The sequence below is a fragment of the Ceratotherium simum genome, chromosome 2 (assembly GCF_057802395.1).
Source record: "Ceratotherium simum simum isolate JZ-2026a chromosome 2, ASM5780239v1, whole genome shotgun sequence".
NCBI classification, from domain to species: Eukaryota; Metazoa; Chordata; class Mammalia; order Perissodactyla; family Rhinocerotidae; genus Ceratotherium; species Ceratotherium simum.
Window position 1 is genome coordinate 44,955,908 of NC_141901.1, and position 27,979 is coordinate 44,983,886.

The following is a 27,979-nucleotide window of genomic DNA, read 5'->3' on the forward strand; positions in this document are numbered from 1 at the left end:
CAAATAACTAGTCTCGATGTAGAATATTAAGTAAGGCCCATGAGGGATGGGACTGAGGTTCTGAGGGCGAGGGCTCCCAATCAATAATGCTAATAAACAAATACACAAAACCAACACCAGAGGTCCGTGAATAGGGCGTGTTTTTGTTTATTTGTTTTATACGGTTTTGTTTCTGAAGAGGGGTTGTGCTCTCCAAGCCTCTGTCATTTCACTCACCTCTCCCAAACTGGCTCTGTTCAGCCCCTCTCCGGAGGGATCGATGTCCAGAGGCTGGAGGCCAAAGGCTGACCAGGCAGGTGGTGACATCGGAGGCAGAACCGCGGCCTCCAGTCGCACCGCTAACGGCGAAAGATTGACCCGGTTGGATCACGCCATTCCCGAAGCGATAAGGAGCTTAATCTTGGCATCGTCCTTAAAGATAAATAGAAAAAGGAGAGTGAGGGTGACTATCCTCCCCGCCCGCCCTCTCTCTTTCTCTTCTCCCCACTGGGCCTCCAGTGTCCATCCCGCGGCCTGATTTACTAAGGGAGTCGTGTGGAACAAGGGAGGGGGGAAAGCCAATGATTGCAATTATGATAACTCGGTTGCTAACTCAAATAGACTCATTTACATATAATTCGCATGTTCGTGTATTTATGGAAGTACGCAGTATGTCTGTACTTCTCCTCTAACAGAGCACCCACGCCCGCCTGCCCCCTGCCGGTCTCTACTCTAGCCCAGGAGCCCCTGCCCCTTATCCAGCAAATTTTACTTCCCTGTCGGCTTCCTTAGCCTCGCAAACGCTATCACTTAGGTCTGCCTCCAAAGATTAGCCCCTCCTCCTACCCGTAGGCTCCTCCCTTCGTCCTCTCCTCCCTCCCCAGCTTCCAACTATCTCTTCCCCGCCCCTTTTTCCATTTCTGAACAGGCATGTTCCAGGCAGCTCACCCGACTCCTTAGAGTACCATGGGATCTGTAGGGTCCTGAGCGTCGGAGAAGCAGGAAAGCATATCCAAAAACGAAGGGCTTGCATTCAGAAGAAGAATCGAGCCCTGCTGGGGATTTTTTTCTTTTTTTTTTTGGTCTTGGTTGTGCGGACGGAGGAAGAGGAGGTTTTGCGGCCCAGTCGAACTTGAGGCAACGCGAAGGACCCTTCAGGCGGCGCCGAGGGCAGCCCCGCAGCCGGGGCCTGGTGCAGCCGCCGCGGCCGCTGTCAGGGAAGCGCAGGCGGCCAATGGAACCCGGGAGCGGCCGCTGCTGCTGAGGCGGCGGTGTCGGCAGCCCGACCCCGACCGCCCGCACTCCCTCCGCGGGGGTCCCCCGGAGGTAAGCGACTCCTACTGGGTGAGTCCTCCTTGTCCTGTGTGTTGGGGGGTCCCTTTCTCACCCTGTCCCGCATAGCCGCCCCCCGCCCCCACAGCTGTGTTCGACTAGAAAACTGCCCTCCGGGTGGCAGCTGCACCCCGGTTCCTTCTCCACCCTTTCCTCTCAAGCCTGGGGTCCTCCTTTGCTTTTTGGCTTCCTCTTCTATTTAGCTCCTCCCTCCGTCCCGGGGATTCCCCCCTCCCTCACTCTTATCCCTGTTGCCTCCGTCCCGAATTATCTTCTCTTAAGTCGTGAACTCTTTCCACATCAGGACGCCTTTTATAATGTCGACCCTCGTTTGTCCTTCCTCGTCGTGTGTGCTCCTGCCCCAAACCATTCTCATGGCCTCCACCTTTATCCCTTTTCCTGTTTTGCCTCTTTCCTCCGATGTTTCTGTGCAACCCCAGCACTGGGTTCCCATTTCCCTGGGCTAAAGATTGTAGCCCTCTCTTCCTCTGCTGCTTCTGATTCCATTACCTCACTGCCACCCACCCACCCTGCTCCTGGCTTCCAAGAATTGCCTATTCCCCTTTCCTTAAGGGATCTCAGGCCCTCATCACCATTCCCAAAGTACAATTTGCATTCTACTTTGACCTTAATCCTTACGCTTTTTCTCAGGAGTGCTTTATGATCCCTGTAACTTTCTTTAGCTTCCCTTTCCTCAATCCTCCAACCTCTGGAGGTTTGTTCCTATAGAAGAGAGAGGATCTGACAGTGTCCCTTCCCGTTAAAGATTTCCAACTTTGACACCTTCCCTTTTTTTTTTAATTTTTATTTATTTATTTTTTCCCCCCAAAGCCCCAGTAGATAGTTGTATGTCATAGCTGCACATCCTTCTAGTTGCTGCATGTGGGACACGGCCTCAGCATGGCTGGAGAAGCGGTGCGTCAGTGCACGCCCGGGATTCGAACCCCGGGCCGCCAGCAGCGGAGCGCGCGCACTTAACCGCTAAGCCAGGGGGCCGGCCCATACACCTTCTCCTTTGAGTTTCAAGGATTTTGCTGATCCTTGTGAAACTTGGTTCTGTTTTCCTTCATGGTCTTTATGTGTTCTCTGTCACACTCTTTATCTCCACATATCACGTATTTCAGGATCAGCTAAACCTTGAACTAAGAAGAAAATGTGTTGGGAGGAAGGGGAGCCTCAGCTCTCTCAGGCTTTTCTGGACAGAGGGTGTTTCTGAAGGATGGAGCAAGTTTTGAAGTCCCTATCAGATTACACTTTGTTGACTACTCAGGATCAGCCACTAGGAGGGATGAACAAGCCTGCATGGGAACTGAATGAGGTTGTGAGAAATTTTGTTTTGGGTTATTTAATTTTAGGCTTGTCTTAAAGGGATCACAGAATAGAGTGTCTTCCCACACCTGTCCAGATCCAAGAGGAATCAGTTTACTGTCTGTGGCTTACTAAAATAGTTTTGGTTGATTCCATAAGCGCTTAGGCCTGGGGTGGGATTGGGGCTAACTGGGAAAAGGAACATGAGACAATGGAAAGAGCTTGTACATTCAGAATCAGGACACCTAGGTTCAGCATGTGACTTCCTCGCTTGACCTCTAGAGTGACCTATTTGGGAAAATGGCCCACTCTATAAGCATCAGTGCAGTAATAAGCTAATAACAGGATGTGGGTTTGGGGGGAAATTAGACTTGGTTTATTTGTTTACAAAACATTCTTAGTTCCTCAGACAAAAGGTATTTATTAGTAGTGGTTTAGTTGTCCTGAGAATTTTCCTTCATCTTGGTCTCTCTGTTGGGTCGTTCTAGTCTACGACCATGGGGGTAAGTCAGTTTGAGAGACAAACTCTAGGCCTGCTTCTTTCATCTACCTTGCTTTTTTTCCCACTGCATTAAGTTGCTGAGCACCTGTGCTGTTCCTCTTATACTTGAACCATAACTCCAGATTCCATAGGTTGAAAGTATGTTTGTAGAAAAGCCCTTTGAGGAAGCTGGCTGGAAAAGAGAACTTGGAGTGAGTTGAGACTTAAGAAACTAGTTGCTCCCTTTATGCCATGTCTCTCTCGGCCTGCAATAGCGAAGAGGGCACGTGAAGTTCCATTCATCTTCTGGCTCTAGGCCTGTTTGAAAGTAATCATGCTATCTTGTCCCACTTTTCCCTTATCTCCTTCCTCATTACCCAGAGTGTAGTCTACTCATAATCCCCCTTTTTAGGAGCAACTTCACTCCTTGGAAGCACTCCCAAAGAGAAATCATATTTCCCCTAGTTTCCCTACTTCCTTCTCAGAGCTGAGTCCACACTGCATGAGAACATGTTTGCTGAACACCATCCAAAGCAGCAAATTGAGATTCTTTCATTTGGGGAAGAAGTTTGGGAGAAACCTTTCAGTAATTGGCATGAGACAAGAGAGGGCCTAGTCTACGCGCATTTGGGGCTTTCAGCAGGGAGGAACAGTTGAAAGAGAGGTGAGCATGCAGGTTGCTTTCTTTGCCATCTGTCTGTTTCAGCAGGGGCTCTCAGAGCTGGCTTGGGCTGTCTGGCTGGAATCTGCTTATACCAGCTCCATGGCCCTGCACAGAGAGTTCTCAGCCTGATTCAATATTGACTTAACTATCCTGAGACCACTACCCTCCCTACCTCCTGCTGGTACCTTAAGAATGCCCTCTCCCCTGATGCCAACCCCCCTTGGGGCCTTGGGTAAGCATTTACCTGATTCCTGGTAGGGCTTGAGCCTGCTTGACTGCTCGGTCTTACGTTTCTACAAGGAAAAAGTAGTACTCAGACCAGGGAAGAGGGCCGGCCCAGTGGCGTGAGCAGTTAAGTACGGGTGCTCTGCTGCGGCGGCCCGGGGTTCACCGGTTCGGATCCTGGGCGCGCCCCGACGCACCACTTGGCAAGCCATGCTGTGGCGGCGTCCCATATAAAGTGGAGGAAGATGGGCACGGATGTTAGCCCAGGGCCAGTCTTCCTCAGCAAAAAAAGAGGAGGATTGGCAGATGTTAGCACAGGGCTGATCTTCCTCACAAAAAACAAACAAACAAAAAAGATATGGGGAGGAACTTCTCAACAGCAGAACAGGCAGCCTAGAGTGATATGGAGTCTCTTTTGAAGAGCAACTCCTTTTTAAAAATCATTATTAAAGGCATATATGGGCCGGCCCTGTGGCTTGGTGGTTAAGTGCGCGCGCTGCGATGCTGGTGGCCCGGGTTCGGATCCCGGGTGCGCATCGAGGCACCGCTTCTCCGTTCATCCTGAGGCCGAGTCCCGCATACAGCAACTAGAAGGATGTGCAGCTACGACATACAACTATCCACTGGGGCTTTGGGGGGAAAAAATAAAATAAATAAAATCTTAAAAAAAAAAAAATAAAATAAAATAAAGGCATATGCACACTTGGTAACAAATCCAGTGGTACCTAAGAGTTTATGATGAAGATCAACAGTCCTTTTCCATACATCCCTATAGCTACTCCTTTAGAGTTAACCTCTTGGTTATCTCAGTGTTTGTTTCTGAAGGTTATCGCCATAGCTTTAGATAAAATGTTTGTGCCTCTGTTTCTTGATTTATTCATTGTTACGAAAGAGGATTTAGCTTTAGAGGATTTGCACCTCTTGTTTATATTATTATGTCACTTTTATTTCTACTGGAAACCTTGAATAACATATTTGAACCTCCCTTTCTATTTTTTAAAGAGTGATATAACAGTTTTTAAAATTTATTTATTAAGTTTTTGGTGAGGAAGATCGGCCCCGAGCTAACATTTGTGGCAATCTTCCTCTACTTTGTGTAGGGGATGCCACCACAGCACAGCTTGATAAGCGGTACATAGGTCCACGCCCGGGATCCGAACCTGCAAACCTGGGGCTGTGGAAGCAGAGCATGTGAACTTAACCACTATGCCACCGGGCTGGCCCCTACCTTTCATTTTTATTAACTTTTAACAATCTTTCTTAACTACCCCCCTTGTAGGATGAAGATAACTGGCTCCGCTACCCTTTTTTCCAACTCACATGATCCCTTTCAAAGGGATCTTTTAAAAGGAGGAAAGTTGAGCTCGCCTGTCTGCTCGGAGGCAGAGCACTAAATCAGATGATCTCTTAAAGGCAATTCTATGAAAATGCAGGAACATATAAAAACATGAGGATTGGTTTGAACCAATCCATATTTATCTAGTCCATGGAAAAATATTCGAAGAAGGGTATGGTGATTAACTGGGTGAAGGGATTGATTTGGGGCTCTTTGCTGTTTTGTCCTAGCAGAGACCAATCCAGTAGGTCCTTTATTGGAGGCCAGGAGAGGGTTGTTTGCCTTGAATCTTTTGAGGCGATGAGAAGCGGGAAGCCAGGTTAGGTGATAGCGTCCTCTCCCCTCAGAGTCCTCTGCACACATTTACTTAAATGCTCAGTCACACAGAACACATGCATGTAAACCCTTTCTGTCCTCTATAGCCACTGCTCTGCTCTGCTCTGAACAACCTCCTGATGCTCAGATGAGGATTCCTTCATTGCCCAGACACAAGCTGTGGAGCCCCAGTCAGTTGTCAGCATGCCCCCCCACTCCACCCCGTTTCCTAGAAGCCAGCTACTAGGCTGGGGCAGGGGAGGCCTCTTCAGTTCCCTTCCAGTCTCACCAGAAGTTCAGTTTAGGATCCCAGTGTGAAACGTGGAGCCTCAGTTGTCTGAATGTCACTGAGAGCGATAGGAGTCATTTGATAAAGGTTTGGATTTTCTTCTCTCACTTTTTTCTTATTCTCTGACTTACAAGGGGAAGAGTGGTAAATACAGGACCTGTTCCTTCTTTTTTTCTTTCACTTGCTAGTCCTTTCACTTTCTTTGGAATGGTTACTTATCAAAGCTATATTTTCTTTGCATTTGAAAGTGAATGAATTGATGTTGAGGACCATATCCGGATTTAGGTTTTGGAGAATCCCTTTCCTATTTCTTATTGTCTAAATTGCCAAAACAACCTAAATTCCCTTCAATACCTCCTTCCTCCCATGTCTTGCTTCACATGCAGGCAGTCCCTGAGGCTCAGAAAGGCCGAGAGGGAGACAAGCTCTAGTTTCTAGTGGTAGAGCTGCATATACAGGCGAGGAGTCTAGTTTCCCTGCACCTTTTGACATCGTCTGGTTCCCTGGGAAGTAAAGGTTGCCAAATGGGAGATCTGTTCAGTAGGGAAGTACCCTGAATACTGTGATGAGATTCCTAGCTGAGCCCTGGCATAAAAGAAATGATAGTGTCCTTACCTCCCTTCCTGGTGCCAGTAATAATCCCAATTGTGATCAGTTGGGGCAAGCGTCTGCTGCATTTCCTCTTGAGGTCTGAAATGCCATATGGGAGAATGTCTGAACTTCATTTCCCTTAGAAGTTTTGAAAAGTGGACTTTTAGGAGCTTTTGGTGTCTTGGAGTCTCTGGAGTAAAGGAAAAGGGAAAGATGTGCCAAGCACAGAGAGATCGAGAAAAAAAGAATTGGTTGTATAAAACAATTGAGGCTATCATGTTAGTTTCTAAGTAGACCTAAAAGGTAGTGGTCCCAGTTGAATTAGAATGAACTTCTGGTGCAGAGTGCCCTACGAAGGTGTGGCAGGGAATGATTAAATCTTCCTTCTTATTATTCCTGTGCAACGCATACCTGCAAGTAGAGACAGATCCACACAGGCAGCCATGCTGGTTCTACTGCTCATTGGGCACTGCCTAATTTGGGGAGAGAGCATAGTGAAAGAGTTGCCATTTTTTTTTTATTAACACCAAGCTCAAACTGCATCAGGGAAATTAAATTCAGGGATGAACTTTTTGCATGACAGAGTTGGGAGAAAGATAAACTGAAGTAGCCTTTTTTGGTAATCTCTGAGAACAAAAGAGTTCCCCATCTGTCTTCCTGCAAGATTTTAATGGTGACTGCTGGGAGGCTGGGAGGTAGACTACACAATATTGGGCAGTTCAAAGTAACCGTGACTCTTATTGCAGAGGTGCAAGAAGAGGCACTGGAAGGGTGGGAGTGGAAAACGGGGCTTTCCAGAGTGACTAGAGAATCTGTATCTCAAACCTCCTTCCTCCCACCGAAAGTATATGCACCTAGGTTCACTAGAGTCAAAGGTAATGTCACTAATAGTTGGAAATTACCTGCATTCCGGCTCTACAGTAGCCTCTGCCTTCCTCTTGCTCACACTCTTGAGTGTGCCTTAGACTCACTCGGTTTGCGTTTTTGTGAAGAGGCCTCTGAACCCATTGCTGACTAGAGCCAGACTCTGGAGCTGGGTTGATCTGACATTAGCAACGTGCTTCTCCCAGTCCTTGCTTTGAAATTTTCTCCTGTTCTGCACTGATTCTTCTGATCTGGATTTGGGGAGGCTCTAAAGAATCATTCTAGGAGGGCAGTGGCTTTTGTCGGCAGTGCTCTCTCATTGAATTTCCTTCCGAGAGTTCCTCCAGAGAGGGATTCTTAGTTGTGTGCTTCCTGTGATTCCTGCTCCTCCTTGTTCTTTAGATGTTCTAGACCCATGAATTCCAACCTGATTTCTTGGTGCCTTCTCACAGCCCCTCCAGTCCTTGGAGTGTGTGTATGATAATGAGGAAAGTAGTGTTGGGATAGGAGAGGGCTGTCGTAAATGTTTTGGAAGATTTTCAGATGAATGTAACTGTAATTCACTTCCCTTATAAACAGTATATGCGTGTGTATGCACACACACACACACTGTTTACTAACCTTTTTGGTGATTAGGATCCAACTAGCATTTATTGAGTACTGCTATGTGCCAGGGACTGTGCTAGATCTTTTTACACACACAAAGTTACTTATTCCACACAGCAACAATGAGAAGCAGATATATTTTTCTCATTTTGCAGTTGGAGAAACTGAAACTCAGAAGATGTGTGACCTGCATAAGTTTACACATCTCATAATGGCAGAGCCAGGATTTTGAACCCCAGCCTATTTGACTCCAAGTTCAGGAGTCTTTCCACTATACTTCAGCTGCCACAGCACTGGAGAAAGAGGGAATGATGTCATGAAGTCAGATAAGCAGAGAAATGGCACAACTTCAGCAGGGTTGATGATGGTTGTTTTAGAGCTATTTTCTTCTAAGTGAAACCTGGCATGGTATTTGCTGGCCCTTATTCCTTGGGAGCTTTGAGTCTAATAGGGAAGGTAAGAAAGTATCTGTAACTAGAAAAATACATCAAGACGTTAATACTGAATAAAGGTGAGATGCTCAGGACCTATGTATGGAGTGTTATGTGAGTAAGGAAATACAGTTTAAAGATGAAAAGAAAAAGGTTATTGGCAGGCATTTAAAGGAAGACATGGGAAGAGCCGAAGACAGAAAAGTATGTGAAGAGTTAGGAACAAGGGAATAAGACTAGAATTGCTTCCCAGTCTACCTGAAGAATTTGTAAATCTATATAAACATAACACACATAAAGCAACATTTTGTAAATACAAGTTAAGAACAGAGGCTAAGCCAAGTAACTAAGTGCAGAATGAATGAAGAGTAATGTAGTGATCAGAAGTGGAGGTAGTCAGGGAAAGCTTCCTGGACGGAGATGACTTCATCTGATTTTGAAGGAGTCCAGGGAGACAAAAAGAGAGGAGGTGCCTGGGAAGGTTTCGTGGCAAAGGGAAGACCTGAAGATGGTACCACTAACCAGTGTGTGTATGTGTCTCCCTTTCTGTTCCTTTTTCCCTTCTTCCTCCTGTAGCTTGGAAGCTCCAAGTCTGGCTGTGGCCATGGGAGACACAGTAGTGGAGCCTGCCTCCCTGAAGCCAACTTCTGAGCCCACTCCTGGCCCACCAGGGAATAATGGGGGCTCCTTGCTAAGCGTCATCACGGAGGGGGTTGGGGAACTATCAGTGATTGATCCTGAGGTGGCCCAGAAGGCCTGCCAGGAGGTGCTGGAGAAAGTCAAGCTTTTGCATGGAGGCGTGGCCATCTCTAGCAGAGACACCCCACTGGAGTTGGTCAATGGGGATGGTGTGGACAGTGAGATCCGTTGCCTGGACGATCCACCTGCCCAGATAAGGGAGGAGGAAGATGAGATGGGGGCCACTGTGGCCTCAGGCACAGCCAAGGGAGCAAGAAGACGGCGGCAGAACAACTCAGCCAAACAGTCTTGGCTGCTGAGGCTGTTTGAATCAAAACTATTTGACATCTCTATGGCCATTTCATACCTGTATAACTCCAAGGAGCCTGGAGTGCAGGCCTATATCGGCAACCGGCTCTTCTGCTTTCGCAATGAGGATGTGGACTTCTATCTGCCCCAGTTGCTTAACATGTACATCCATATGGATGAGGACGTGGGTGATGCCATCAAGCCCTATATAGTCCACCGTTGCCGCCAGAGCATTAACTTTTCCCTCCAGTGTGCCCTGTTGCTCGGGGCCTACTCTTCAGACATGCACATTTCCACTCAACGACACTCCCGTGGGACCAAGCTACGGAAGCTGATCCTCTCAGATGAGCTGAAGCCAGCTCACCGAAAGAGGGAGCTGCCCTCCTTGAGCCCAGCCCCTGACACAGGGCTGTCTCCCTCCAAAAGGACTCACCAGCGCTCTAAGTCAGATGCCACCGCCAGCATAAGTCTCAGCAGCAACCTGAAACGAACAGCCAGCAACCCTAAAGTGGAGAATGAGGATGAGGTAAAATTCCTAGGAGGGACAGAGGCATGTTGGCATGGAGACGGGTTGTCTGACATAGGGTTACTTTGTCCTTTTCTTCCCTTTCCTCTGTTTCATTTCACTGATAAAAGCATGGAAAAGCCCTTAGAATTCATGTATTCCAGCTGCCTCATTTTACAAAGGAAGAACTCAGAGACCCAGAGAGATAAAGTGACTTGCCTCAGGTCATATAGCTAATAGCAAGGCTGATACTCCTGACTCTATCCAATGTTGTTTTTACTAAACTGCACTGCCATTCCATTAACTACTTATTTACTGAGAACTGTGGCAGACACCCTCCTGACCCTGACTTGAGATCTGGAATATCTACCAGAACCTCTCAGAGCAGCAACCATGGGGGAGGGAAAGGGACTACAGGTGTGAATTGTGTGTGTGCTGGGGCAGGGGAGATGTTAAATACAACCTCAGCTCCATTCTCCTGGCTCCTCTTCATAATTCCTCTCCCCTACTCCCTGGAGATCCTGCTTTTTGTTGACATAAGGGTAAAGTTCATTCCCTATCACCCAGGCATTTGCAGAATGCCCTCCTGCCTGCCTTTCCTTGGGGGAAGGGATGTCTTGCTGGTGTCTTTGCCATATCATTTGGGAGAAGTACAAAGAGAAGAGGGAAACAATCTTGGTATAGAGTAAATCTCAGGCATACTTAGTGTCTAATCAAGGACCTGAAGGCTAGAAAGAACAAGTTACAGCAGTAGTTGGGGGTATCTAATTTAGGATATAGAGCAAGGAGGAGATGAGCACATCAGTAGGTTATACGCACCTGCCATTCCACATCTGGACAGATAGCAGGAAAAGTTACCCAGTGGACAACCAAGTGTCAGTGACCTGGTGTCCCAGCCAGACAGTGGTGCCCCAGTCCCCACCTCTGACTCACCACCAGCCTGGCTCCATCCTGGCTGCCATCCCAGCCTAGGAAAGAAGGGTGAAAAGAATGAGGAATTTGCACTTGTTGGGAAATGCATATCAGCCATGGTGCTGGAATCTGCCACTGTGGGACACATAACCCACCCACGTTTTTGATACAATGGGACTTCTTTCAAGAAGGAGGTCAGAGTGACTAGGGAAGGGAAAAGGCAGGAGGGAGGGAGACTACAGAGCCTGCTCTCTCTCTGGAAATTTGATATTTTATGATAATTTAATGATAGTGAAGCTAAAAGAGCTAACAGTTATTGAGCACTTACGTGCCAAGTGTCACGTCAAGTACTTTACATTTGAAAAGTACATTACATATGAAATCATTCTCACAACCCTAAGAGACAGGTATTATTTTACCATTGAGGAAACAGGCTTAGAGAGGTTAGATGATTTGCCCAAGGTCTCTCAACTAGTGAATGTCAGACCAGGCCTCAAATTACAGCTGGTGCTCCTAGTCATTGAGCTGAGCTATCTTGGTTATTTCTTAGCAGCTGCTTTCCCAGGTCCTCAGCCGTCAGAGTCCATGTAGGGAAGAACGGCTTAGGCTTTGACCATCTAGGCTTCCACATGCATGCACAGGCAGAGCCCAAGCTGTTCTCAGAAGCAGAATGGACCATTTTCATTTCTGGTTGAGCTTGTCAGGGAACCCCAGGATCATGAAGGGAGGTTGTGCAGAGTAAGAAGAATCATCCAGATCTGGTGGACTAAGGTTGTGAAGCGTTTGGGAGCTCCTCTGGGGATCAAGCCTGTAGCAGTAGGAGTGTGTGCGGCTAAAAGTGAATCCCTTGGTGCCTCTTGTCGGGCTTGGCTTTTCTCTGTACGTATTTTGTAGTTCTCATCTTAGGACCAGAAAAGCTGAGGCCTTGGGGCTTTTCTTACTCTGTGCTAGTCCTCGGTCCCTCTTCCATGCATCTAACTCCTGCCCAGGATGGGATTATGGATGACACTGAGAGGCAGGTATTCTGTGAGTTCTTAAATCCTCCAGGGTGGCTTGTTCAGTTGCCATTCTTCCCAACTTGGCTCCTTTATCCTGGGTCACTAGATCCAGGTAAGGAAGGAGATAGCACGCCCCAGGTACTCCTGGGTTATCTGATGCTGGCGGAATGAGACATGTGAACCCACTCTGTCTCCTCAGGAAATGTGAGAGCCAGAATGAGAGAGAATAAATATGAATCTCACTAGGGGTCTAAGCCTTGGAGGCTCAGCACAGAGGTCTCTCTCCCAACCCCTTTGGCATTTTGAGGATACGTCTATCAAGGCCTGTGTCCCCCCAAATACTAAGGGACTTGGTTTTTCTTCTTCTCCTCCTCTTTCTCCCCTGTCATGCAACATTCATTCACTCAACAAATAGTTATTGAGCTTGTACATTGTGCCAGAACCTTGTGCTAGAGGCAGTGGAGGATGGAGGATAAAATGCTCTCCTTCCCTCCAGGAACTTATAAGGTATATGGAGACCCCATTATCTATGGAACTGTTGAGTTTGTGACTCTTGATTTTGTATCCTGAAACTTTACTGAATTTATGAGTTCTAACAGTTTTTTGGTGGAGTTTGTGACTCTCTTGAAAAGTTGTTTCCTGCATATAAGGAAGAAGTATACAGCTTACTAAAACAAAGTACATAAATATCTAAGGTCTGAGCAGAGACTCTATAGAAGGAGAGTCTCTGGGTGGGACCTGACGCTCTGCTCCCCATCTCCTGCTTTCCCTTTGGGTTCTGATTTTAATCCTACACTCCTACTGTCGGTAGAGGAGCTCTGGAAGGTGAAGTGAGGCCTCAGAGAAGAGGCCCAGGGGCTGCTTGTATAGCTCTCTTTCTGCCTGGAGTCTCCCTGCAGAGCTTTACTCTGCCCAGATCTCATAGAAGGCTCTATTTTCTTTTAATGAGGAATCCTTTACACTCTCTCCTCCAATCAGAGGTCTCTAGCGCTGATTTCTCCCATCTCCACCACCACTCCCCCGACCCTGCCAAAGCCCACCCCTTCAAAGCACTTTTTATCAGCCTAGTCCGGGAACTCGGCTCAGGCAGTTATCCTTCCCATTTGTAACCAAGTGTAAATATTTTGGCATAGAGTCGGGGCACAGGGAGCAGAGAGTGATGTAGGTACCACCCCTATTCCACACCCTGCCCCACATAATGACACTTGCAGTAGATCAGCTTTGTCTTTTCAGCACTGCATCTTTTGTGCAGAGAAATCTGCTGCATATCACCCTAGAAGCCCCACTGGGCCTTCCAGCCTGATGTGTTGTGATGTCAGCTTCTTGGCCTTGGCTTTTCTCCTTGGAGCTGACTCAGGATGAGTGACTCAAGCCCACAGACTAGGAAAGAGGAGCGGGTTATGATATGCCTCCCCTCCTCCAAGGCTGTTAATGAGTCAGACAGGACCTGTCTCAGGGAGAATCAGCTGGGGTGTTGCTCATGGAGGCAATATCCTGCTTGCTGTTCCTTCCCCAACTAGCTCTTGGATAGAAATTGAACCATTAAGTCATAATAGACTCTGGCATCCTCACTGCCTCAATTCTCCCTCCCACCTCTACCCAAAGTAGAAGAGTTTTTCCTCGGGAGAGTGTTTGGCTTGGCTTCTCCCTCAAAGTGCCGCTATCCCCAGATTCTTCAAGGAAAGACCTGACTTTAGGACCTCCAGCTAGAATAGAACTTAAACCATGGAATTGAATTAAGTAGAGACTTGAAATGCTGGTTGCAGAGTAGAAGCTCAGTGACCACTACCCTTCTGTCCTGGGTGCTCCCAGGACTTTGGCTCTTAAGTCCAGGCCCCTCCCCACCTGCAGGTTTGTGCACACATATTATCCTTTCTCCCTACCCTGGGAGACCTTGGTGGACAGAATCCAGGATGAGCCTGTGCATGAGCTGCAGCAGAGCCACTGAAAGAGAGTTTGACCTCCCGCCCTTTTCCTTTGCCCATAGACACCAGTAAGACACGAGAATGGGGTGAAGTTCAGATAAATCGCTTGGGTTGGGACTAGGACAGCTGCTGCTCAGCTACTCAGCTTTCTCAGATGGATTCAGCTAGGATCTTGCTCCCCAACTTTTGTCAAAAAATTGTAATTAAGTGTGATGTGAAATAGCCTGATAGGAAACCTACGGAGTTTTGGTAGATAGGAGAGTTATTCGTCCTTTACTCCTACCAGCATCTAGCCCGGAGGTTTCATGCTTATGGGTCTGGGTGCCGTCGTCACACAGATTCAAGGCTGGGATTAGGATTCCGCAGGTGATAATGAGGCTGACTAGAGAGGAGATAACCTGGCACTGAAAGTTTAGCTCTTCTGCTTCCTCCCTCCAGTTTCCAAGAAGCTGGAGGAACATGGGGTTTCCCCTATGGGAGCCATGCAACTTGTTAAATTCCGTCCCTCTCTGGTGGTCTCCACGGAGAAGGGTTTGGTTGAGAGCATGTGAGTGTGAGCAAAGAGCGTGGAAGCTTGGCAGAACACAGTCACCTCCCTAAGGGACCTAACTTTAGGGTTTTGTCCTAGAAGGAAGACCCATGCAGGCAAGAATAGAAGGGAAGAAAGTGAAAAGCGGAGGCTGCTGTCTCTTCAACCCTTCTGACCTCAAGGTCTGAGCTAGCCTTCCAGCATCTCCTACAAGTGTCAAGAATCTGGGCAAGTGGCTCTTCTGGGTTGACTTTCTTTTATTGAAGCAGAAAGGTAGAGCTACACAAGAGAAGCCGTTATGATCCAAGCTGGAGCTAAATTCTTTGCCTTTGTCTCTCTCCCCTCCCTCCCTGCCCCCTCCTTCTCCCCTTGCCCTCTGGCCCTTTCCCAGGAGCTCTCCTCCAGCACCGAGAGTATTGATAATTCATTCAGTTCCGTAAGTGGGGCCAGGCTGGGACTGGGTGGCAGGCTCCCCCCATGGCCGCATTTCCTCTCCGTCCCCAGGTCTTCTGAATCTCCAGGCCAAGGCTGGAGTTAAAAGGTGCCTTTTCTTCCTGGGAGATCAACTCCTCCCTCCCAGGCATCCCAGACCTGGAGGAGTCCCCTGACTCTTGTTGCCAGTGCCCTGAGCCCAGGCTGAATCAGGCTCAGTTGATCCTTCTCCCAGAGACACCTGGGATGCTGTGCAACTCAGCCTTCAGCTCATGGGTCTCTAGAGCAAACAGCTGGGAGAGAGGTAGAATTTACCCCTGGATTGGAGCCAAGAATTGCTTGGCAGAAACCCCCAGGATCCTATATCTCCCACCCAGAACCCTTTCCCTATGGCTTCTGCCATCAGACCATCAAATGCTTATTCAGTGTCTTCTAAATGCTAGGCCCTGTGCTGGGTGAGCCGACTCCAAAAGCAAACAGGATTTGGCCTCAAGGAAAGTTTTACCTCCCCACAGCTGGTTTTCTTTTTTAACTTTAACCACATTTCTTCCAGGTCTGAGTTCTTCCCTTTCCCAGCTCACTGCCCAGATTGTTTCTTAATCCTCATTCTCCTTTCTCGTTCCCTCCAGACTAACCCCGACCCTCTGGTCCCACAGAGTCTCGGACCTTGTTGCTGGGCAGAGACGTGAGAGGAAATGCTGGACCCTTTGGGAGTTTGGATGATTTTTTAACATTTTATTTTGTATTTGTCTACCCGAAAAGTTTTCTCTGTTCTGTGCTAATCCCCTTTCAGTCGTGATTCCTGTCTCCTCCCATGTGGCAGAGTCTCTCTCTCAAGGCCTGGGGTCACATTTCCCATATGCTCACGTAACTTAGGGGCCCCCAACCCAAATGCTGATTTGAGGTTGGGAAGGAATTCTGCCTTTCTAATCTGAGATGACTATGAATTGGTTGGGGTAGAGGGTCCTTGGGACAGTGACCATTTGCCACCTGAGTGGATGGATTAGGGGATCAGGATGAATGAAGGAGCAAATCTCAAATTTCCTCTTCCTTTCTTTCTCTTTCTTTATTAGGCCCCTGGGATATTTCCAGGGACCACAGAAGCCTACTTGTATTGTATTCCTGTCTTTATTTTCAGACCTGACACCCAAAGCATTCCTGACTGATTCAGACACCCTGTTTCATTATTGTGTGGGGCCCTGAGCCAGCCCCCTGTGGGGTAGGGACTGAGAGATGAGCTGTTCCTTTGAACTCTGGCTCTGTTGTACATGCAGAGGTGGGCCTGGTACTGCACAGCTTTCAAAAGAAGCTTTTTTTGCAGTGTGAGGGAGTGAGGGTAGAAATTTTCAATCGGGAAACTAAGCAAGACACACAGAGAGGGAGAGAAAAGCCTGGTGAGTGAAATACTGTTTCTAAAAAAGGAGGAGACACTGTTCTTATCTAGCTGAGGGGAGATGGACTGGGGAGCTAGGTGGCTATCTTGATTGAATGCCCATATGGTAGAAGGATGTAGGCTGAGAAGAGAGCCCTTCTTCATGTCTAGCTGAGTCCATCTTTTTCCCACCCGCACCTTACTCCCCAGACTGACTTTGCCCTTTCTGGGAATGACTAAAGTACCCAGCGAGAGGAGCCAGGCTCACAGCAGGGAACTAATATGGGGAGCCCAGTCCCTGAGAGGTAGAGGAAGAGGACCCAAGAAGGAATCACTGAAAGAGACAGGCCTTCAGGGCCATCCTCAAGGGCTGAAAGGAGCTGTTGCTTTTTCCACCCACCTGCCCACACCTGCCTCCCTCCGTCTGCTTTTTCTCTCCCCATTGATTGTTCCCTCATTAATGCAAGTCTGCTCATCTTCTTCTCATCCCCTGCACGTGCGTTGACCCCTTGTAAGAGATCATTGGATGGACAGGGGGATGTCATGGAAAGGAACAAAAGTCATTTGGATAGAGTGGGTCCTCCTCCTTTGAAAGGGGAGATGTTGACTCAGAGCTCCCCTCCCTAGTCCTGTGGGTCCTGGCAGACCCCTGGGCAGAGACCGAGCTGGAGGATCCAGGTGGGGAGAGGGACATGAGATGGGTGGAGCATTTCTGATGTAAGCAGCTCTTCTCTCTGGGGCCCTGGCTAACCTCTGGATGTTGTCCCCCTGCCCATCTTGAAGCCTTGGGACAGTTCCTGAGGAACTCTAGTCTAAGAGAAGAGGGGTGCATCCCGGTGACCTGGATTCACACCCCCCCTTACCCTCAGGAAACAGCCTGAGGAGAAGGAATATACTTGCTCTTCTACCTGTTCCCAATTCAAGTTGACAGGAGTGGGGTGGGATCTCCTATTACAGCTGAAAGGTAGCTCCTTCCTGGAGTTCTCCAGACACTGGGATCCCTGGCCTGCATGGCCGGGAGGGACTGAGTGGGTGGGCCACTTTTTTCTATCATTTCTTCACCATCTTTTACTTCACCCTGACCCCCTGTAGCCCGTGAGACTGGCTCCTGAGCGAGAATTCATCAAGTCCCTGATGGCGATTGGCAAGCGGCTGGCCACGCTCCCCACCAAGGAGCAGAAAACACAGCGGCTGATCTCAGAGCTCTCCCTGCTCAACCATAAGCTCCCTGCCCGAGTCTGGCTGCCCACTGCCGGCTTTGACCACCACGTGGTCCGTGTGCCCCACACCCAGGCTGTTGTCCTCAACTCCAAGGACAAGGTAGGTGGACTCTGACCCAAACCCCACTTTTCATCTGACTCTACTCCCGTGGTTGTCCAGGGTTTGTGTATATGCCCAGGGGTGCCCCGCCGACATCCTAGACTCCTCCATGGTTCGTGTGCATGTGTCAGCCTTGACTTGACCTCAGTGCTGTCGTGATTCTGAGCGCCCTCTTGTCCACCTTCTTGGGCTTTGTTTTTCTGGACGAAAGAGGCCTAATCGTTTCAGCTTGCCTCTCGCCATGTCTCAGGAGAGACTCACTCTCCACCTGTCCTTACAGTCCTTTCATAGCTCTTCTCCAGCCCTTCTATAACTCTTAGGTATAGAAGGTACAGCAACAATGAGAGTAGAGAAATCTTTTGTTTCTAAGACCTTTTCTGATCAGAGTGGGCAGGGAGAAGGAGAGAAGAATGCCTGATTCGACTGGAGAGAATTAGCTGAATTTGTCTGCTGGTTGGAATGAGTACTCCTGGTTCAGATTTTTCTTTCAGAAGAAGTACTGGGGGCCGGCCCCGTGGCGTAGCGGTTAGGTGCACGTGCTTCGCTGCTGGCGGCCCGGGTTCAGATCCCGGGCGCGCACCGACACACTGCTTGTCAGGCCGTGCTGTGGCGGCATCCCACATAAAGTGGAAGAAGATTGTCACAGATGTTAGCTCAAGACCAGTCTTCCTCAGCAAAAAAGAGGAGGATTGTCATGGATGTTAGCTCAGGGCTGATCTTCCTCACAAAAAAAAGTAGTAGTACTGACAATTAGAACCCTACTTGGAACAGTGCCCAGCTATTTCCCAGTCTTTTTGTCTGTCTTTAGGATAAGCCCCCAGAGGCTTCCAGGCCTCTCTGATGGGTTGTAATTGATAGTTTGGAATGGTTTTGTCCAAGTGCATCATCTATACGTTTTGAAGCTCAGTGAAACATTTTGACAACTCATACACTGTCTCACCCAAGTTCTTTATATAGGTGTTCATAAGTTCTTGCCCTAAATATGGTGTTCATAGTGTCAGGGGACTGATAGATGAGGGTTGGAGCTAGGAGTGGGCAGCAGGAAGAACTATGTTAACAGAGTTGAGATTTGGGGAACAGTGGTGGACGTAAGTTACAAATACTGTTCTCACTTTCCCCCCAGGCTCCTTATCTGATCTATGTGGAAGTCCTTGAATGTGAAAACTTCGACACCACTAGTGTCCCCGCCCGGATCCCTGAGAACCGAATTCGGAGCACACGGTCTGTAGAGAACCTGCCTGAATGCGGTATCACTCACGAGCAGCGGGCAGGCAGCTTCAGCACTGTGCCCAACTATGACAATGATGATGAGGCCTGGTCAGTGGATGACATAGGCGAGCTGCAGGTGGAGGTGAGGGAGCTCCAAGGAGGTAATACTGGCGCACAGCACCTGTTCTCCATGAGCTTTCAGTATGTTTGAGACAAGACAATACACCCTGAGGCAGGCTGAGGCAAGTGCCCAAATGAGTGCGGTAGATAGTAATGGGTATGAGAGGGAAAAGCTCTGAACAGCTCTAGTCTGGAATAGATTTAGGTAGAGCTTGTTTTCCTGCAGGAGGAATTTAGGTTAAATATAAGGAGGAATTTCTAAGCTCAGGGGAGTGAAAGAAATTTAGTCAAAATATTTATTGAACACCTGCTATATAAAGTTGTCTTAGGAAAGCAGAGGATGGTAAGTCATACATTCATTCATTCAGGAAATAATTATTGAAGGCCTGCTTTGTGCCAGACCTGAGTGCTGTGTGCTAGTGAACAAGGCTTGGCCCCTGCCTGCAAAGAGTTTATGACCTAATATGAGAGAGAAAAAGACCAGTCAGCAGGTGGTTGTAGTATGGTGTGATCCAGGTTGTGCCGGAGAGGATGGGGCGTTATGGGAGCACCTAAGGGTGGGGGTAGCAATTACTCCAGACTTGGCGTTGGATACACCCCAAAAGATTTCTTGGAGGCAGTAATATCTCAGCTGAGGCCTGAAGATGGGTTGGAAATAGCTGGATAGAGTATTCCAGGTGGAGGGAATAGCATGTGCAAAGACTGGAAGACGAGAGAGCTTGGCACATTTTAGGAACTGAAAGAAATTCTGTATGGCTGTGATGTTTGGGTGTGTGGTCAGAAGTGGTGAAGAATGAGGCTGGAAAGGCCAGCACGGGCCAGATTGTAGGAAGGATCCTGTAAGCTGTGGAAAGAAACTTGAACTTTATTCTGGAGTTATAGGGAGCCAGACCAGGATTTTATGTAGGGCTGTGACACAGCCAGATTTCACTTTATGAAAAGACAGAATCTCTGTCCTTGAGCTTACAGTCCAACTGGAGAGATTGGACACAGACATTTAAGAAAACATCTATTTATAAGATACACAACAAGGCAATGTGCAATAAATGACGAATGGAGTTGAGAAGAAATGCTCTGGTACAAAGGAGGGAGAAAAGAAGGGACTTGATATGGGCCTTAGAGTCTGGTAGACCAATATTTTATAGTGAGAGAGAGAGGGAGGGATAAGATTGAATGGCTTAGATGGAAGAAATGGTCAGAGGAACCTAGTCTGGAGAGGGTCTGGTCCTGGACCCTAAGGGAGACCGTATCCCTAGCCTTGGGGAGCTCTCAGCATAAGGCCACAAGTTCAGATTTCTGTGATGGTCATGGCAGTGGTTTGCAAACTTGAGTGCATTGGGAGTCTTCTGGAGAATTTGTTGAAAATTCAGACTTCCAGATCCCATTCCTAGTAATTGTAAGTCAGATCAATGGTGGGGTATGGGAATCTGCGTTTTAGCAGCATTCCAGGTAATTCTGATGCAGGTAGTTCAGACTTGGAGAAACACTGCTATAGGGTCTATGTGAGTGCCTAGGCAGTTCGGAAGCCAAGTGGTCAGGATGGAGTGTAACCAGGGGAGGCTTTTTGGAACAGAGTTCAGAAGGGAAGGATGTTCATGACGTGGAGATGGCAAGCATGCAGAGTGATCTGAGAAGGTAAAAGAAGCGAGACCTGTGCTTAGCACTTCTGACCTGCAATCCCCTGCGCTCCCCAGCTCCCTGAAGTGCACACCAACAGCTGTGACAACATCTCTCAGTTCTCCGTGGACAGCATCACCAGCCAGGAGAGCAAGGAGCCTGTGTTCATTGCAGCAGGGGACATTCGGTATGGCCAGACCACGTTATCTGATTGTCCCCTTCCTCTCTGTCGGCCTGTGTCTTTCCCTTTTCTCTCTCCTTGTCTTGAGGCCACCAAACTTGAGGCAGTGAAAGTGCAGGTTGAGAAATTACTGAGCTACTACAGAAGGAAATTAAATTTTAAAAGGATTCCAAAGGGATGAAAGCACCAGAGGAAGGAATTAGAGCAGTTTCTCAGAGTGGGTCTGAGGACCACATGTGTCAGAATCAAGGGAGAGGGAGGTGGTCTTGTTGAAAATGCAGATGTGGAGCCACACCTGTTCTGAAGCAGAATCTTGGTAGAGGAATGGGGAAGGCCTGGTCATCTGCATTTTAACATGATTACAAACCACCAGGTTAGCAAAAAGGTTTAAGTAATGTGTTTCTGGCCATGAGTCTCTCTCAGCCCAGGTTTCTATCTCTGTGTGCCCAGAACCAATGTAACAGTGCAGGAAATGCCGGCATAGACAGGGACATGAGGCTCTGGGCTAACTCCTCCAAGCAAATGATATAGTTTCTTCCTGCTAGACGACGCCTTTCGGAGCAGCTGGCTCACACCCCCACAGCCTTCAAACGAGACCCAGAAGACCCTTCTGCAGTTGCTCTCAAAGAGCCCTGGCAGGAGAAAGTGCGGTGAGTTGGGTGGGGGTGGTCTGTATACGCCTTGCAAAGCTTGGAGGCAACTGTAGGTACTCACTCCACCATCCATATTGTCCATCAGCCCCCAAAATCCATCAGGCTCCCAAGTCATCTCAGTCTTTGCCTTGTGGGGCATTTGATTTGGATTTTTAGTAGGAGCTATATTTCTGTTTTCACCCTGGTATCACGCTTTGACACCTTTTGCTGCTTTCTTCACAGTCGGATCAGAGAGGGCTCCCCATATGGCCATCTTCCCAATTGGCGGCTCCTGTCAGTCATTGTCAAGTGTGGGGATGACCTTCGGCAGGAGCTCCTGGCCTTCCAGGTGTTGAAGCAACTGCAGGTAAGAGAAGGGAGGGAGAAAGACAGGGAACTCAGCCCAGCTCCAGCCCACCTGAGGTGACCACACAGGTTGTTTTGCAGGGAGCTCTGTTGGGGACCAACTTCCTGCCCAGGTCTAAATTGGACATAGGTTCAACTAAAGCTGGTGCTCCTTTCGAGGAAGTACAGCCACAGGAACAGCTCCACATTGACCTCTTGTGGCTCTTTTGCGAACTGCACCTGCTCTGATTACTGAACTTCAGGATGCTGGGTTTGTCCTTTAGATCAAAACTCCCAACAGATCTGTGGCAAGTGGTTGCAGTGTGCTGAGATGTCTATCCCCTGAGCCCCTGACTTGGTCGCCTACAAGCAGCTTCACTTGTTTAATCCAGTTTTTTATATAAATATTTTCATTTTCTAGAGAAGTTTTCTCTGAACCTAAATCCTTTTCAGTCTTTTTCCCTATTCTTTGAACTTGGATTAATAGGTCCCACTCTCCCTGCTTGTGAGGTGACAGTGGTTTCCTGTTCTCCTTGCCTTTTTTGGACTTCTATCTGTAAGATGCCTTTTGCCACATAGCTCTGTACATGGTTTTCTGTCTTGTCAGGCCCTGGAATTCCTTTTAAAACTCCCTAGTCCTCAATGGGATCAGTGGGTTTTACTCATTTGGTGGCCTAGAATCCAAGTCCACCAAGGAGGGGAACTGTCCAAAGTTGAGGACAGAAGGATTTTAGCCCCCTCCCCAAGTTTGGAGAAGGATAATAGTCCCAATGCCTCTGTGTCTCCTCACAGTCCATTTGGGAACAGGAGCGAGTGCCCCTGTGGATCAAGCCATACAAGATTCTTGTGATTTCGGCCGACAGTGGCATGATTGAGCCAGTGGTCAATGCTGTGTCCATCCACCAGGTGAAGAAACAGTCACAGCTCTCCTTGCTCGACTACTTCCTGCAGGAGCATGGCAGTTACACCACCGAGGCATTCCTCAGTGCCCAGCGCAATTTTGTGCAAAGTTGCGCTGGCTACTGCTTGGTCTGCTACCTGCTGCAAGTCAAGGACAGGTAGGTAGATTCCTGCCCTTCATCCTGACCTTTTCTCCAGGCTTCCCTCTGTCCCTTCAGGTGTAGTTTTCACTTAATCACCACCTTCCATTGCCAAGAGGTAAAGATGAACAGACAACATATTTTAGGCAGAGACAGACGTGTTCACATGCCATTAAGCCAAAGAGGCAGATGGACTAGGTAAAGGGGCAAAGTAAAGGATTTATGAGAGGAGCAAGGGTTTGAGGGAGCAGGGTCTTGAAGGACAAAGGAGAATGAGGACAGAGAAAGTTGTGGTGAAAGGACGCTCCAGGCAGAGGAAACAACTTGATGTGATTCCAACTTGGGCTGCACTGCATGGCAGGAGAATAGTAGGCAGTGACATAAGACAGGTAAGTTGAGACCAGGTTAGAAGGCTCTTCATTCTGAGGCAGAGGAATGACATGATCCAGTCTGTGTTTAGTGAATGCACCCTGTGGCACTGTGGGTGACACTGGATGTCATTGGGCCTTTAGCAACAAAGCAAGAGGTAATGAGGCCTGGCCTGAGGGTAGTGGTAGTGACTAGAGCAGAAAGGAGAAGATGGATAGGAGAGACATGGTGGAGATAAAGTTGAAACTCCCAGTCTTGAACTCTCCTTATTCCAACATATGATTTCCAGAACTTTTAAGTATCTCTTGTTTTGCCCAGAGCTGTGATTTCTTTTAATAACAAGTGAGGCCCAACTTCACATATAGGCAAACAACATATCGTACAAAGATAATTACGCCACCGAGGCCCTGCTTTCCAAGACTGTCTCCGGACAGCCACTCAGGGTCAATAACCTGAATGCTCCAGTGAGTTGTGCCTCTCACTGGGCATAGGGCATCTGTCCTGGGAAGGAAGAAATGCAGTGGCCTCTGCTTCCAGGGCTCCCAGTGACAGGGCGACGCATTAAGATCTAGCTAACAGAACAGCTTATCAGAGATGTAGCATCTATTAAGTCCCTGCCATGGCCTGACAGTCTTATATTGAAAACCCTATCAGACAAGTGTTTCCTCATGAGGAAAATAAGGGTCAGGGAGCTTTCAGAACCTATGCTCATTCCACCCTGCCAGCCCTGCAGATCAACCCAGTGGAGGCCCTACATTTGAAGGCTGAAGGGAAGTGTAATTATTTATAAGGAATTTGGTTACAAGCTTTAGACAGTCTCTGAATAGTCAGGATTTTGAACCCAGCGCCCAGAGAGCCTAGAGCTGAGCCCCAGGGTTGAGTGAATGGGTGGCAGGAAAGCAAATGCTAGTCAGGCCTCTGGGCTTTTCTTTAGGAACCTAATATGTTTGGAAGATTAGAGTCCGTCCTTTAAAAGAGGTGGAGGGGAGGAGGCAGGCAGCTGAGAAACTTTTCATAATAAGTCAAAAAAATATATATGTGGTCAAACCATGAATGGAATCAGCCACTAGAAAGAAGTGGCAACAGTGCCTGGGGCTCCAAACTGGAAGCAGGTTGAAGATCTCTTGGACTGCTTCCGAATGAGTCCTGCACAGCTTTGCAGCTGGAGCTAACTCGAGCAGTTAGGAAAAGAAAGGGGCTAGTGCCCCTCACTAGCCTTGGGACCTGGGGCAAGTAAGTCACTTCTCCTCTTAGGGCCTCTGTTTCCTCACCTGTAAAATGAGAGGTTTTGCCCAGAGCAATTTGCGCAATTTTGTGCAAAGGTGCGCTGGCTACTGCTTGGTCCGCTACCTGCTGCAAGTCAGGGACAGGTAGGTAGATTCCTGCCCTTCTAGGACATCTCCTGAAACCTTTCTGGCTCTCAAGGTTGGGCCTGTGTTGCTCAATTTGTAATGCTTTCCTGGAGTAGGAAGGACTCAGATGGGACTCAGTTCTCACTCTGTGCCCCCTCTATTGGCCAGTCAGACCAACCCCAGAGAAGGTGGCCCTCAGAGTGTGAGCTCTTAGCCTAACAAAGCCTCTGTGGACACTGAGGAGGTGGGTTATGCTGAATGGGCCAGGCCTCACATGCTTAGCATGTTAATTGTAGCTGCTTCTACTGGCCTTTGATGTGGGAATCACAAAGACCTGGGATTTCTCTCGCTTTAAATCTTCTTCCTGGGGCCGGCCCCGTGGCTTAGCGGTTGAGTGCGCACCGACGCACCGCTTCTCCGCCCATGCTGGGGCAGCGTCCCACATGCAGCAACTAGAAGGATGTGCAGCTATGACATGCGACTATCTACTGGGGCTTTGGGTGAGAAAAAAATAAATAAATAAAATCTTTAAATCTTCTTCCTGCAGCCAGCCTGTAGTAATTCCCTCCTGAGATAGTTAAACCTTAAAAAACTTCCCTCAAAGCCCCCACGCTATTTTACATTTAAACTCTGCTCAGCCTGCTTGCCTTGGAACACTGCTCCCTTCTGGTCAGGCTTCTGGTCTGCAGTGGGCTGATAGGAATTACAAATAAAACAGGTAAACATGTTCTAACTGAGGGCCTCCCGCTGAGCCAGGTGCTTGGCCTCTGTGACAGCTGGCTGAGCCGCAGAGGCTTGCTTTCTTTACTTCTGGGTTCTCTACTAGATTGGGATCAGTTTGGGTGGTAGAAGTTATGATTTTTGGAAAATTTGGAGAAAAACTATTCTATTAAGTTGTTAATAATAGCGATTTCAGACTCCACAGCCTTTGTTAGCAGTTTACTTTAGCAGTAGGAAACGTGGCAGGGGACTGCCCTGCCTGGTGTCATGTGGCCAGTGTGTTGCAGCTTGAGGCTCCCACCTCAGTCAGACTTACTACTGCCTCTTCCTCTCCTTTGCCCCCTCCTCAGGCACAATGGGAACATCCTTTTGGACGCAGAAGGCCATATCATCCACATCGACTTTGGCTTCATCCTGTCCAGCTCACCCCGAAACCTGGGCTTTGAGACGTCAGCCTTTAAGCTGACCACCGAGTTTGTGGACGTGAGTCAGGAAGGAGAGGTGCCTCATTGCATTCTCTCTCTGTCGTGGGAGGGGAGCTGATGGGCTCCCCCGGAATTAGGGGTAAACAGAACAGAAGTGGCTGTAAGTCAGGGTGAGGCTAGATGTCCTGGGAGGTTTCCTGCCTGATGAGAGAGTGGGAAAGTAATGGAGTTTGGCATGTTTGCCCCCAGGGAGGAAGGAGTTTTGACTGGCTTGTGGGACACTAAGCCCCCTTGTACACATAGCTATCTTCTCCCCTCCCAGGTAATGGGCGGCCTAGATGGTGACATGTTCAACTACTACAAGATGTTGATGCTGCAGGGGCTGATTGCTGCTCGGAAACACATGGATAAGGTGGTGCAGATCGTGGAGATCATGCAGCAAGGTGGGGCTGGGGAGAGGCCAGGTGTTTGGGGATAGGGCGGTGCCCATAGTGCCTCAGGATTCCCACTTATGTTGGGGCCCTGGAGCATGGAACTTCCAAAAAGTTGATTCCACCTCAAGACGGGGGGTGGGGATTCCCGGAGGGTTTCCAGCTGATCCAGTACCCCATTTCTCCTTCAGGACATTCCTCCTGACACCTGACAGAGCTAGGTCCAAGGGGTGGGGGGGTGGGGGAGGCAGAGGCAGAGGCAGCAGAAACTACCCCCTCGGTGCACTCAGGGAGAGAACAGTCCCCTCTCCAGCTACCTGGTCCCTTCGCATCTCCCCATCCCTTGTCCAGCCCTGAGTTTCTGTCTCCTCCTTCCATGGCTCGGCTCTTTACCAACCTCAGGTGTTTCCAGTCACTACTTTCCTCCCCATTGGGCTGACTTCTGATTGCACTGTCCTCAGGCCCCTTCCCTGTCTCAGTACTCACCCCTCCTGCTCTAAGTATTTCCTCTGTCTCGCATCTTATCTGCTCTCACTGTGCTGTTTCCTCACTGCCTTGCCATCTACAGTCTTTGCTCCGGGATCCCTCCTCTCCCAGCTCCTCTGGGCCCTTTGTCCCCATCCCCCTCCTCAAGGCTGCAGTACACACCCAGTCTGAGCTGCCAGTCTCCTCCTCCTCCCCATCCCTGCCCCCACCCCGCAGGTTGTCGCTGTTGCTCAGGAGCATTCCCGTCTGGCCCCGTGATGACGGTGGCCCAGGTCATCTGTGAGTGTCAGACGTAGCATAGGCAGAGGCCTGCGACCAGATAAGTGCCCAGCTCAGGGCCCATTTCCTACAACCTCTTCCCAACCTTCCCTCTGGGTCCTAAGGCTCTGCTCCCTCAGCCCTTACCAGGAGAGATGTGGTGTTGGCCCTCTTCCCTTCTCTGCCCTCATGCCCTCACCTAAAGGGACTTAGGAGTGCGGGATGAAGATGAGCTCAAGACAGGGCCTCCCACCAATTCTCCCTTCTCTGCCCAAGCAGAATTGTGTCCACACTGTCAGGGATCTCTCTGAGGTGGGAGGGGAAGGGGCACTTCAGACACCCCGGGCTCTGTATTTGCTGTGGCTGTCACCACTGCCCCTTCCTCCTTTCCATCTGTGACCTTCTACCCTCACTGCTTCCCTCAGGTTCTCAGCTTCCTTGCTTCCACGGCTCCAGCACCATCCGCAACCTCAAAGAGAGGTTCCACATGAGCATGACTGAGGAACAGCTCCAGCTGCTGGTGGAGCAGATGGTAGACGGCAGCATGCGGTCTATCACCACCAAACTCTATGACGGCTTCCAGTACCTCACCAACGGCATCATGTGACACCCTCCTTCTCAGACCCCAGAGTGGTGGGGGATTCAGGAGACCTTCTCTCAGAGGGCCCTTGTCAGGGAAAACCCAAACCAGGCTACCCCACCCATCCACCCATCCACTCGGGAAGTGGAAGGCAAGAAATACAAAGGATCATGTGGTAACTGTAGAGCTTGCCAGCGGGGTGGGAGAGCCAGCCATGGGGTTCAGACTTGCTGGGGCTTCCCTTCCCGTCCCCTCCCCCAACCAGCTGTGTCAGTATTACCACCTGACAGACTCCGGGACTCACTGCCCTCCAGAGAACAGGTGATAAATGTGAGGGACACTGGGGCCTTTTTTCTCGCCAGGGTCCAAGAGGTTCTTTCCACAGGCCATCCTCTTAATCTGTTCTGGGTCCCAGGAAAGGGGGAAGAGTAGGTTCTTGGTACTTAGGACTTGATCCTGTGGTTGGCCTTTGGCCATGCTGCTGCCCAACTCTGTCCCTTCCCAGGGACTGACCCCTAGCCTGAGTTCCCCTTGGTAGGTGGGCTCTGGTATAGGGTCCTGCACTTGCTGAGGTTCCCCATCACAGAGGCAGGAAGGGAATTATCACAACCCCTCCAGTGTGTGTGAGGGTACTAGGCTAGCCGTGGGGAATTCCTTGCCCTGATCCCTTCCCCACACCCAGGGAAATAGCTCTCAACTTTTTATTCTTAATTTTTGTTTGAAATAAAGTCCTTAGTTAGCCATCTGTGTCATTTCTGAGTTGTATCTTTGTGGGGGGGGTGGAGGGTAGGTGACGAGGAGTGAACAGATGCC

General features: G+C 49.0%; 1 protein-coding gene and 1 long non-coding RNA gene across 8 annotated transcripts; one reads left to right on the top strand and one right to left on the bottom strand.

Annotated features, from left to right (window-relative positions):
• Positions 1-122: 122 nt before the first annotated feature.
• Positions 123-1,069, bottom strand: LOC106802779 (uncharacterized). Its single transcript, XR_001391972.2, has 2 exons — positions 928-1,069; positions 123-411 (listed from the first exon to the last, which is right to left on the bottom strand). It is a non-coding gene; the product is annotated as an uncharacterized LOC106802779 (long non-coding RNA).
• Positions 972-27,911, top strand: PI4KB (phosphatidylinositol 4-kinase beta). Of its 7 annotated transcripts, none has more exons than XM_087443367.1 (13): positions 974-1,305; positions 8,998-9,934; positions 14,669-14,713; positions 17,174-17,401; positions 18,525-18,752; positions 20,425-20,534; positions 21,074-21,178; positions 21,404-21,527; positions 22,412-22,563; positions 25,337-25,469; positions 25,734-25,854; positions 26,545-26,607; positions 27,012-27,911. In XM_087443367.1, the coding sequence occupies exons 2-13, from the start codon at positions 9,026-9,028 to the stop codon at positions 27,191-27,193; spliced, it is 2,400 nt and encodes a 799-aa protein (XP_087299493.1). In that variant the 5' UTR covers positions 974-1,305; positions 8,998-9,025; the 3' UTR covers positions 27,194-27,911. The 7 variants fall into 7 exon arrangements, with proteins under 7 accessions (XP_087299497.1, XP_087299493.1, XP_087299464.1 ...); XM_087443338.1 differs by having other exon boundaries at positions 975-1,323; positions 22,298-22,563; XM_087443335.1 differs by having other exon boundaries at positions 975-1,305; positions 22,298-22,563.
• The last annotated feature ends 68 nt before the right edge of the window (positions 27,912-27,979 follow it).